Source organism: Triplophysa rosa, linkage group LG7 (genome assembly GCF_024868665.1).
Source record: "Triplophysa rosa linkage group LG7, Trosa_1v2, whole genome shotgun sequence".
Classification (NCBI taxonomy): Eukaryota; Metazoa; Chordata; class Actinopteri; order Cypriniformes; family Nemacheilidae; genus Triplophysa; species Triplophysa rosa.
In genome coordinates, this window is record NC_079896.1 from 5124980 (window position 1) to 5138183 (window position 13204).

Here is a 13204-nt window from a genome sequence, read left to right on the forward strand (position 1 = left end):
GAGGAATACTGTAGAAACAAATGAGACAAAGTTTTGAGTTCATATCAGATTTATTATAGTTTTAGTTTTATAAATATTTAAAATTAGCTTTTATTTTTAGATTTGTTATATATTGATATATGTTTATCAATTTTGTTATATGCTTTTGTCGTTTTATTATTTATTTATTATTTATGTTCCTATATAAGATTAATTTATTTTTATTTTAGTTTTTTATAATTATAATGTTAGTGCCTGAAACTTATTTCAGTTTGGCAACATTTCAATTTGAAGTTCAAGTTTTTCCAATAATAGTAAGGCCAATATTTGATTTCAATAAACAGAAACATTTTCAAGCTTTTAATTTTAGTAAACTAAAATAACCTTGGTTCATATTGAAATCTTTGAATTTTGACTTTTGATTGCAGACTTGTTCAGTTTGAACTGAGACAGCTCAGTTTGTGACATTGTTGAGATCACTTCGTACACTGTATGAATACATTCGGAAGATTTTTGTTAGGAGAAATATCTGAGATATTAAATATATATATTATAAATAATTGAGTTAAGAGATTTTCTTATGGGTACCAATGAGCTGGTAAAGTCAGGAGCTCTCAGAATAGTTTTTAAGGTCACAGAAACATAAACATGAGGATTTTATATTTAATTTGCTTATTAAAAAACACTGATGTTATATGGGACTATAAAAAGTTCTTTTAGATTTGAATTTTTGCATAAGAAAACATCACAGGTTTTCCTGGCAAATGTGGGTAAAATCAGTGATGAGTGATGATCTTATTTTGGCTCTTATTCTTATCTCTGCTTGAGGTGTTAATTGTTTTTTAGTGCTCCCCTTTTCTATTGGGAAATGCAAGAACAACATTCATTATTCATTTTCTCAAGTGCAGTCATAAACAAATATAGATTGCGCATTAACAATGCATACATGCCAATGTCCTAGATTGCAAATTCATAAACGTCTTTCTCAAACTAATGTTTGGTAAAAACAGCATTCTGTGTTGAAATTTTGACAACCCTGTTGGCTCGGTCAGTGTGACATTGGCATCAATCTCTAGGCAGGTGTACCAATCGTTTCGGCTTAATACAGTGATAAAGTGGAAAGGCTGGCCAAAATGGAAGAATTTTGCAGATACAAGTTTCATTTCACTCGAGCAAATCACATCACATGGCTGTCGACTCTGAGTTCACTGAATTATTGGTCTTTCATAAAAGAAAGATTATATTCTAGTGAATCTAGTCAAACCTGGGGCAGATCTTACAAACTGATGTTAGTCGTGATTTGGAAGATAGACTACCACACCAGGCACTTTTGATAACATTCTGACCTAATTAAATTTTCCACTCGTACCCATATAATACGAGTGATTGAATTATTTATTCACTCATTTCGGCCTATTGATCTGAACATTAATACGCAAAAATGAACATGTCATGGTGCGCAGCTTTTTGGAAGAATAGTTAAATAATACAAAATAAACTGACCTCATTGTGGACATTCGGCGAGGGAGAGCTTTAAGAGTTGTGTCCGAAGCCCTGTAGCCATATATCAAAGGTTCATATGCTATTAAACTGATTTATAGCAGAACTATATTGTAAAGCCTCTGATTCTTGAACATGGGCCATTCTTTAACACAGAGTGGGAGCTCCAGCTTGCAAATTGTGCAAATGTAACTGTATTTTACTATATTTATGGCTCCATTTACATGCCTATTGATTTATACATTTGTGTATCGCACGTGCGCAGCATTTTCGAGTTCATAAAATTGAATCAGCACAGCATATTTGATCGCGTATTTAAGAGGCATTTCCTTTATGTTTGGCAGTTTAACGAAAACGTGTTTAGATGTTGCCCCGAACAGGAGCAGCCCCAGTGGGCCCATTTGGCAAAGCTGATATATCGAAATCTCAATGCTGAGTGTCCGTTCAGAGGACAGTAAAGGGACTTTTCTGGAAGCTAACCGCCTTCTGGCTTTTAGCTGCCTGCCACCATCAGCATAATTAGGTTGAGCGGCAGCATTTGACCCTTCCGTTCTCATGTCCTTGGGAGAACTGATGGTTACAGATATTGACAAACAGAAAGATTGCTCTGGGGCCGGTGAGGGCCGAGAAGAGAGAGGAAAGGGTGTTTGGGAGCGATGACACTGACAGAGCTTATAGATTCATTGACGGCCCTCTGTTCTGGAACAACTTTGACCTTTTAGCACGAGCTAAAATTGTGAGCAAAGCTTTTGGTGTGAAGAATCGAATTAACACACGGTGGCTGAAACAGTTTCAAAGCACCAACCTGATCTAACGGGAATTCGTAACTATTTTCCAAGGTGGCTAATTTATATGAATTTGTACATTGTTAATCTTACAAACAAAATGATTTCTAGAAAAACTCAGTTCTGAAGCCCCACCCCTAACCCCGCCCCTAAGCCTAATGTCACTGGCGCGAAAGCAAATCGTACAGAAGTGTACGACTGAGATTGTACGAATTAGCCAAAATTAGCCACATCTTAAAATAGTACTTTAAGGCACTTTAACGTATGTAATTTCTCTGAAAGATACACACTTTTACACTTTGGTCGCAATAGATACGCTGAAGTATTTGGACCCTTTCTGGTTGTCAAACAGAGTGGAATATTTTAAAGAACTATGGGCCTCATGTACAAAGACTTGCGTTGATTCCATACTAAAACATTGCGTATGGACAAAGCTGTAAATGTGCGTACGCACAAAAAAACTCATGCCAGACATGAAGTTGGTGTGGAGGAACGCACATTCTCTTGTTAATTTCACTGTTAGTACATCCGACCGTGACTGTGAAAGCTGGCGTACGTAAAGTTTTTGTGCGTACGCGGCGTTGATACACGAGGCCCTAGGTCACCCAAAAATGAATATTCTGTAAAAATCATTTGCTTACCCTCAAGTGGTTCCAAAGCTGTATAAAGTTCTTGTATAGATGTGGGAAACCACATTTATACAATGGTAGTCCCCCAGAATTGTTTGGTTACAAACATCCAAATATCTTTCTTTGTGTTTAGCAAACCAACGAAATTTATACAAGTTTGAAACAACTTGAGGGTGAATAAATGATGACTGAATTTTCATTTTTGAGCTAACTATCCCTTTAATGTTTTAAACTAAACCTGTGGTTATTCTGCAAGGGCACGTCTGTGATCTTGAGAAGAACTGACTTAATACATCAACAGAAAGACCTTGGGATAAGTTGGCTGAAATAACTTTAAAATAGTAAAGAAAAGTCGGTTATGACTGAATGTTTGCATCATGTATTTGACAGCGTCACTCGGTTTGATATCACAACTTTAATGCAATTACATTCAGTCATAATTAAATTTGGCTTAAGTATCTAAATGCGTTTCGCTTTTGTGCAGTTGCATTTTTAGCAGCTTTATAGTGGGAGACAAATCATCCACAGAGCACTCGCATATGCCAGAACAGCTCATTGCAGTGTTCAATACATAGGCAGGGTGACAAACATTGCCTGAACTGACACACTGTATATAGCTCTTGAAAACAAACATATTTTATTGCACGATATATAAATGTTCAATTTAAAAGCTGTCTAGTCAGAGTTTTAAAAAATGCAAAGCTTTTACCCCTCTTTCTTTCTCCACAGGTCAGTCTCTCTGATTTCCCAGCTTTGACTCCAGCGTTAAGCCTACACATCGATACCTCCTAAATGTTTAACCCACGCTGCCTGAGGCTATTGGCACACTGAAGCAGAAATGTAAAACAGACCTAGAACTGCAGTGGCACAGCAGATTTTTGCTGAAATTTAAATTCCCTAATCCCAAAATGGCCTAATTACGGGCTATGGCGTGTGAAAGCCGAGAAAATGCTCCTATTCTTATCTTCCACTTCTGTTGACAAGCCTCCTCAGGTTAGTCTCTGGTTGTCTTGGGCTGCGGATGTGATTCTGATAAGTAGATTTCCTGCGGATTGAATTTGCTGGTGTGATGATATAACATGTTGAAATTGCATATACATGCAAATGGGGGTATTTATAATATAAACTGATATGTGTCTCAAACCACTCAAGACCCCAAGGTATGTGTTTTGGCTCTCATACTGTATCTCATTCTCCACAAACAGGCTGCATTTTAATGCAGCCGTTCAGAACCTGTAGACGTTTTCATGCGCGACCTCTTTACCAAGTTCACAAATAACATATGCCAAACCATAGTGAAAAAACATCCAATTTGCATAATATCATTTTCGGAGTCAAGGCGGATTGATTGGCCTGATACATTCAGATAAGTCTTTAATAAGGGTTTCAGGTCTGTTTTTGATTTGTATCAGGCGAGATGATTCCCCACGCTGGTTTCAGGATCATTCGAACATCATTAAGAATTTTCTAACGTTCCTTTCCTTTAGTGTGACTTCAGCCATTCCCAATTGTAAAATGACCTTAGTGGCGAACATCTGCGCTGTTTTTCATAAAAAGCACATCTTCAAAGGATTCGCTCATCTTTTTAAACCTTTTTTAGTTATTTGTATTTTTTTAGTTATATATATATATTTTAGTATATCTTTCGTTTTATGCCTTAGTTCTCCAGCTCGTTTCTGAATGTGGTTTTCTTCGTCTGGTATCTTTTGGTTATGATGAAACAAAAAATGTTATTTTCAAAAAATGCCACAAGGCATCATTGCGGGGACCTTGATATTTTATCACTTGACCTCAGTCTTTAAACTTTTATGAACACCACCAAATCACGTAAAGCACTTTCTATGTTCTCTTATATATTTTCACCGTGCGCTCCGTACCATAAACTACGCTCTGGGAAGATCTATCAAAGCTGGGAATTACGACTACGCCTGAGATTTACAATGCACAGGGATGTGCAGATTCAATGAATTCCACAATGAAACGTATCGTCGTTTGCCTGAATAAATGCTACATAACTGATGCCATGTTATACAGCAACTGTCAGCATGAGAAGAGAGCATAAAGAACCGCTTTATATAAAGGACAAGGTGTGTTTGTGTGAGAAAAAAAGAGAATTCTTCCTTTTTGCAGGGGTCACCAGAGAGCGCTCCAGAAGTCTAGGCAGATGGCTCGCACCCTACACGTTCAAAACACTGTGACAATCCCCAACAGCTCCTCTGAGGAAAGGGTAATTAAATACAGAATTTAATCAGATTCTTCAAATTAAATTCCAGCTGGGCAGCTCTCCCATGCACCCTGCTGTTTTCTGTCCTGTAGCCTCTTTTGTGGCTGTCTTTGGGGAGAGAACTGTAGAGTGTCACACAATCACACTGGCTAGTGCACTAGTGAGAAAACCTGGGAGTGATAATTAGCGAAAAAGTATTCGACTCACAGCTCTGACAGAATGATGGAGAACCATTGGCGCGTGAGAACTTGACCTCACAACAAGGACAACATTAATTTAGTAGAGTAAAAAAAATTCTAGGAGTTGAGATACAGTCATTTTGGAGGAACAGGTCATTATAATTGTTACAATCAACAGGAAATTATTGTGGTCAAAGGGAGACTTTCTTTAGCTACACCTACATGGTAAAACACAAAGTTGTGTCAGGTAATATGTGAATGTGCTTTATGTGGTAACTATAGAAATGAACAGGTTTTATTAAGCCGAAGTAAGTCAAACATTTCGAGGCTTAATTGATTTGGCTACATTGTTACATGAAAAAGGAAGGCTCCCATCAAATAGAAATAGTAGCATACCTTGTATTCCTTATTGTGTCATCAAAAAAGTAAAATGGTTTTAAAATATTATAAGTACAAGTCTATTGAAGTAGCGGCTATTTGCATACTGTATCTCTGCTGTCCTTCTGAAACCTTGTATCTCCATATTTCGTGATTTTTTTTGCCACTTCATGTTTGTCACTGGGTTTTAAAAAGTATAAAAAAGAACTTGTTGACTTCGACGCCACAGTATTTAATCAAAACTACAGTGTGATTCCCTTTGCTGAAAAACTGTGAATTTCGATATGGGGTGTTTCAGAACAGGACAGCGATGATATGTTTATGATTTTGTCTGTAAAACATTGAGTACATTTTTATCATGATAAAATACATTTGACTCATGTTTACACTATTTGTAGACTTTTCTCAATGGTTTGAAAGTAGTTTTACAGAAAATGCTGCCCTAATTCTCCCAGTTAACAAGTCAAAGACGAAAATTGTCACGGTCCCACCGTCTTGTTTATGAAATTCTAGTCGTGTGGTGGGACCGTGACAGAAAATGGTATTTTAAGGATGTCCAAATGCTTAATATTATTATAAACCATTTTATTTATTTATTTGTTATTATTTATAATAATGTGTTGTCAATAATATTAATATGTCCATGTTCCATCATAGAGCAACTAAAGAGGTTAGTAATGCATCCCTTACTGTTGGCTAGTGTGCGACATCGATACAGAGAAAGCACCTGCACACCTGATGTACAAAAGATGCCGCGCACAGCCTCCTAATGTGTGACACTGACGTCAAAGGGTAGTCGTCAGCACCGCGGGGCTTGGCAAACTTTCAGCACCTTGGAGAGCGCCAGTGTCTGGGACCAAATCCCGAAGGGAAGACATGCATGTGTTTCTTAGGAAACAAATGAGTATGGATGCACAGTATTTTAAAGGATAAGTGAACTGTTAGCCTATGTGAAAATGAGGAGAGGTGAAATTTAAGAAGCACATTATATGCCACGTTAGTCGACGTCGCAGGGTAGTTTTGACACTCCCATTTCTCAATGAAGAGTGTCGTGTTGAATGACAATGTCATGCCTATTGAATTCCGCTGATTGCAGCAAGACATGACAGGATGTCTCCGCAGTTTCCTACATGTGTTTTTATAACATTAGGTGGAAAACGATGCGGAAACATGTGTTAAACCTTTGATTCACAAGCTTGCCGTTGCATTAACCCATCAAAAAACGATCCCAAGACCTCATGTAAACCCTATCGGAAGTGCAGAGTAGCATACGATATCAATTTAAAAGAGACATTATAAGAACGGATCCTTTGCTTTTCAGTTGTCCAGTAGCCAATCGTCGCCTTGCTTCAGGCTTCGGCGCTAGGATCCAGAGGGCAGGGCTTTGATTTTCCTTCCCGGCTGTAAACTAATTCCTCTGGCAAATCGCTCATATGCACAACTTCCCGGATAGAGAAGCGGAGCGCATTGAATGCGATCGACGCGACTGACTTTCTAGATAGCCTACGTGAGAGAGCCGCTGTGCAGAAGAGGATCTGAAGCGAGTGTTTTATGCCGCCTTAAACACGAGCATATTAAAGTGCGTCTGGCATACGTACTGGTTTGGATTAACTTGGAGAATGTAAAGGCGACGCTACAGAAAACAGAAGTGTGCGCGGATTGTGGGCTGCCCGAAATGTCCCAAGAAACAGGCACAAGATTGGTCGCTGGTCGTTATATCGCCTCGATCGTCTGAAATTGTTCGAGTTGTTCAAGTTAGTGCGTTTTCTTCGTTGACGCTTTATTTGATCCGCCATTCCGTTTTGCTCTAATTGCGCATTTTGGACATGTGGAGACCGCGAAGATCGTGTCGTTTGGGGATGTTGTGTTTGACTTTGTCAGCCCTTCTCATCCAACGCATCAGCTGTCATTCCGGTAAGTGGGCCTTCGTGGTTAATAATCGTAACGGTGATTGCGTTCAATTTGCAAAAAGTTCCAGACGGCGGATCTTTTGAACGACCATGCGTCGACCAGCATCAAAGATCATAAGACTGGTTTTGCATGTATTAGGGGACAGCTAAAGCGCATTATCTAGGTAGAGACGCGCGTTTTAAAGTATAATACCGCAAATATAATTACATGCTTTTAAGGATATGCACACACGATCGAATGTTTGGTCTTCTGGAGAAGGTTAGGAGCTCCGATGGTGTCGTGGACTTTATTGTTCCCAGGGTGATGTAATCCAAGCTGAATGTTGGATCCTTAACACTTTGCTTTAATGAACTGAAATGGTCGTATTTAATTTATATACCGTTGAATCACGTAGACTCCATATAAAAACAGGTATAGTAATCTGGCGCAATAAAAAAACACCTGAACTGCGAAAAAATAGTTTATAAATTCGTCCGGTTTGTGAGCAGATGATGTGGGATATGTGCTGTTCTAGCTTTGATCGTGCATTCTCTTGGAATGGTACCTCAAATGACCTTGAAGTATATATATAGTGTGCGTTTTGTAGTGTACAGTATAGACTACTTGATGGACTGTGCCGTGGTTTCGTTGGCTGTAAAGGCGGACACAGGTTGCTCGTGCCTTGCGCATTACATCAGTCTAAACTATCAAAATAACCGGTGCGCAGAGTAATAAGTGCGTTCATAGTGTGCTATCAAATTTTACGTATTGATTTATTGAATAATTGAATGAATCGCTTAATACTTCATTTGCTTCATTGGCTTGCTACTTAGCTGTTTGTTGTGCCTGTGGGCATTTCCTGGCAAATCATGTAGCAACCTTTATTTAATTTTGTGCACCAGGCAAGAAGCTTAGTTATTTAATGAAAAGGCCCTTAAGTGCCTACATGCATAGTTTAACCAGATTTTTTCAAAACTGGAAATTGTGATCCCATCCTCTACACAAAACGTACATTTTAAACATTTATATATTAAGATTTATTAAAGACTAACAGAAAGTTTTACTACTTAGTTGGCGACAGATGTGTTATTTGATGGCCGATTCTTAAATTATTACATTTGATCTCCCTGGAATCTTGAAGATGTGGTTACGTTTTTGTCCATAACCACCCCTGGTCATGTGATGTGAGACTATTATTTAATAATTGCGCCGTGTGCTCATTATCACATTACTGTTGCAAAGATGATTGTACAGAATAATTATGGCTCATGCAAGCAATTAAAGCAAAAACAGTCAGAGGACATAAAGTGACTGCATTTTAAGTATGCCAAAATTCCTTTAAATTTTAAATGGTTCGTAGATGATCCACAAAATTTTATTTGGACAACTTGAACAAGCCATGATATTAATGGAAATGAGTTTGAAAATATGTTGAGCCTTTATTTCTTAACAATGAAAGCCTGTCAGTTGATGGACAGAACATGGACAGTGATTCTTTCAGTCTTAAAACTTTTATAGGAGTTTAATGCAAGATGAATCTGTCTCTATAGGCTAATGGTTAAATGAAAGTTTAGCGGCGTATCATTGGAACAGTCTTAGCTAGTGCAATGGTATATGGGGAGAGGTTACACCGACTTCAAAATCAGTAGTGTTTTATGCTTATTGTTGACAGTCTGGCCAGTGTACAAGCGCTCAGCAGAGAACTTTCTGACCACAGACGTCCCCATTGTGTTTCCCAGACTTCTGAAAAATGAAAGGCCACTGCTTCATTTGTTTCAGGATGGGCTGGGATTTCCCATGATATAATTCTTTTTGTTTCAGAATTCCATTTGTGTTATATGTTGTTACTCTGTCTGTGTGCGTGCTTTTAAGGAATATACTGCAGACGGTCACAGACATTGAAGCCGGTTTTGTGTAATATTTAATGAACGCCCTAGAGCTATATCTCCTGTGTGTGTTTCTAGAGGTTTAAGTCTGTATCAGGTGTACAAGTTTATATCTGTGGATTGTAACTCTGAACTCTGGTAGCCACGTTTGTCAGGTTCTTCTTGTGTCCACACCAGGGGTGTGTTCAAAAGAAGGTTAAAGATCTCAGAATCCTGCCGAGGGTTTCTATCATCTCCTCTGGCTGACGCGCGGCCCGGCTCTACGGGAAGCTTCAGCTTGACATCGGTATCCATCAAGGGCGTCTTGTCAAAAGACACAGGCTTTTTAATGCGCTACTTCGGCCTTCGGTCTCTGTTGCGCTGCATTCGTTCTCCCCTAATGAGAAGTCTTTTCCTGTGTGATTGAAAGGCAGTCGGCGCAATAAAATCAGAAACGAACCCCTCTGCTCCTCTTCCTTTCTTATCCGCCTGTCTCCAAAATCATGAGCTGCATACAAAACTCCTGTAAATCGTTTAATTGAAGCGGAGAGTAAAAAAAATCAATACGCAGGAAGCATTAAAAATAATGGGGAGCGCTGATCCAGATCCATATTTCATATCCACAGATGGGTGTGACTTTTACAGATGTCACTGGCTCACTTTAGCGTGCATTTTACAGTCTTTTTAAGCGATATTGGAATTTTCACTGTGCTGAAGTGCTTTAATATACCGTTTTAAAGCTTTAGGTCTCTGGAAGATCATTTTTGTTGTAATTCTGGACAGCAGATGCTTTTTAGACTCAGTTATGGCTTGTTAGGCTAATGAACATGAGCGTTTCACGCTGTAGTTTGTAAATAACACTCTCTAGTTGAAGTACAAAGCAGTGTTTTTAAAATGATGGTTGTGGAGAGGAATAAACTGGAGTTTAGATATGGATATGGTTGTGTGAATTTGCATTCTGTTGGGTGCTCACGCTATGATGTGTGTGAGATTGTGTCAGCAGGATGTTGTCAGAATAGGAATGAATCAGGAGAAACATCAACTTGTGATATTAGAAATCTATTTTTTGGATCAAATCTACAAAACACAATTGATTGGTTGCTTGTAGACACACATAAATATTTCAAAAGTGTTACCAAGTTACTTTACTGACATGACTGAATTAGTTGTCCGAAAATGTCTTTGTTCTTTGACAAGCGATAGAATCTGTAAACAACAAACAAAAATGTGAACGGGGGCCATGGAAGTATTCTGGTTAGCCAATTAGAAGACGTTTAGACCCTTTCCACTTGTAAATCATTTAATGCACTCTTTTTTGCAAGAGAGATTTCGACTGGCTGACCTTAAAATAGCTCACCCAAAAATATATATTTTTAGTCATGATATGTATGGTTTTGGGTCCATACAATGGAAGTCAATGTGGGCCCAATGTTGTTTGGTTACCAGCGTCCTTCAAAATATCTTCTTTTATGTCCTGCAGAAGAAAGAAAGTCATACAGGTTTGAAATGACATGAGGGTGAGTAAACGATGACAGAATTTTCTTTTTTGGGCGAACTATCCCTTTGAAAGGTGTACTGAAAACTAATACACATAGAAGATGGTACTCCAATATCATAAATCAGCAAAGTGATGTTGGCCTTGCAGAGATATGCGTGTTGTATTAACATCTCAACAGCTTACCTTGCTTTTCTTGTAAAATAATCTTCTGCGTTTTGTTCTATTATGATGGTAAATTAATTAATATTTTACAAACAAAGAGATCACAATAAAGTGTAACCCTGCCTCCTTTTGGAAAAAAAGCTTTTCTCCTTTACCAGCTGAGTCGGCCAGAGCAGTCGAGATATTTACATTTTTATTAAATGTGCAGTGCACAACTTGAGCCTGAAAGCACGGGTCAGATATTCTTCAGCCACAAGCTGTGCGCGGGTCTTTTATCATACGTTTCCAATTGCTTTGGATTTCATGCACCGGTTGATGAAGGGCCTTGACCTGGTCATTCTTGTATCGATTACCGGCTGATGGTCCAATCACCCACAACAATGACACTAGCAAACCTCGATGAAAGGCTGGATGTTAGAAATGAAAGACTATGATTACTTCTGGTGGATCATGGCCTTGTTAGATGGTAGTACATAAGCAGCAGGTGAAAGGCTCAAATCTGTCTTTTCATGCGGTATGTGAATGAAATTGATCTAATTACACTTTTTGATCGACTTAATTAGTTGTCAGTTCATGTAACCCCTTTACAAATGATTCTTTTAATTATGCGTTATTTTAAGAGAGAGGTTATATTATCTTAATATTATGATTGATTAGTGCCCTTAATAGGCTGACAGCTTCTGGAGCTTTGGAGTGGATCTCTATTTCTTACGCGTTCTCTTTGTCCTCCTCGTCTCTTTTCAATTACTCTCTTTCTGACCTTAATACTTTTGAAGTTTAAAAGTAAAAAGATGAGTGTTATCTCACCGGGAGTTGTAGGAAGTCTATCCAAAATGCTCAGAAAAGTGGCTGTTTCCTCCCTTCACATGTAGTACAGATAGTTGAAGGTGATGTGCAAATAAGACACCCAGTTTCAAGCAGACACAAAGGTTTTTGATTTGAAATCATAATTGTGAAATCATGATTTTTTTATTATCTCAAATGAACTTAATAGTGCCTATTCTGAGATTGTTTTGCAGTTATTTCTTTCATAAGTACATCTGTTGGCGAGCTTTTAAAGTAGATTGAGAAAACAAGTTGTAACATTTTTTTGGTACATTTTTTTTTAACAATCATATTCAGCCTCAGCCAGGATTATTATAATTTACTAAAGATAAAACATTTCTGTTCATTTAAATCAAATAAAACATATGACTAAATATTATTTGAAATCGTTTGAAAGTGAGAAATGTTGCCTTGTTAATATAAAATGAAAACAACAATGAATAATTATGAATAAATAATTAATATAACGTGAAATTAATATAATCTGAAAATAAATAAAAAGTTAAAAACAGCTAACATACAAATAAATTAATAATACAATTAAAATAAATGATAAGTATATTATAGATAAATACGATAAAATGATGTATAGAATAAATAATAAAATTAAATTTAACTTATATACCAGTCAAAATTACATAAACATAAAAATTTTAATGTTAATTGTTCTATGAGCAGTGTGTTATATAAGTTAAAAAAATGTAATGTTAAACAAAATCAATAATACACTAATAAAGATGTCCTGTATTTTCTCAAATAAGAAAGCACATTTTTATTTATTCATGATTTTTGGAATTTTGGTTCAAATTTGGTAAAATCTTGGGAATATACAACTGTATGCCATTGAGTCAAACTCAGACCCATCTTTCCCAAATAATCACCTCTAAGTTCTACTACTTTAATTTAATGTGTTACATTTTTTATTATAATTATAGTTAAATGAACTACAGTAAAACGATACAGCCTCATAGATTATAGAAACTTGGATTCAAATCAATAAATGGAACTTTATAATACTGTGAGCCCTTTTAAAGGTGGTTACACACTCACCCGATTGCTTCATAATTAGAAAGGAAAATGTGTTTGCCCTTACCTTAAGCCTATAACATGTGATTAATCCAGCTAATGGATTTACCCAAGTCTTTGATAGACTTAGTCAATGAAGCGTTTAGTTATAGCAGGTAAGTCCTCAGTGTTAGCCTTGGCAGCTTTGATGATGGCTACCGGTCTGAGAGACTAAGTCTATAGGGATCCTCATTATTCTGTAATTATCTTTCACACCAGGCAGAT

At 37.4% G+C, this 13204-nt stretch overlaps 1 protein-coding gene across 1 annotated transcript in view; it reads left to right on the forward strand.

Annotated features, from left to right (window-relative positions):
- The first annotated feature begins 7086 nt into the window (after positions 1 to 7086).
- The window catches only part of ca16b (carbonic anhydrase XVI b), a 73593-nt gene continuing 67475 nt past the window's right edge, over positions 7087 to 13204 (forward strand). Inside the window, exon 1 of the mRNA XM_057338398.1 lies at positions 7087 to 7588. Coding sequence (XP_057194381.1) covers positions 7501 to 7588 — 88 coding nt within the window. The 5' untranslated portion in view covers positions 7087 to 7500. The remainder of the gene's footprint in view (positions 7589 to 13204) is intronic.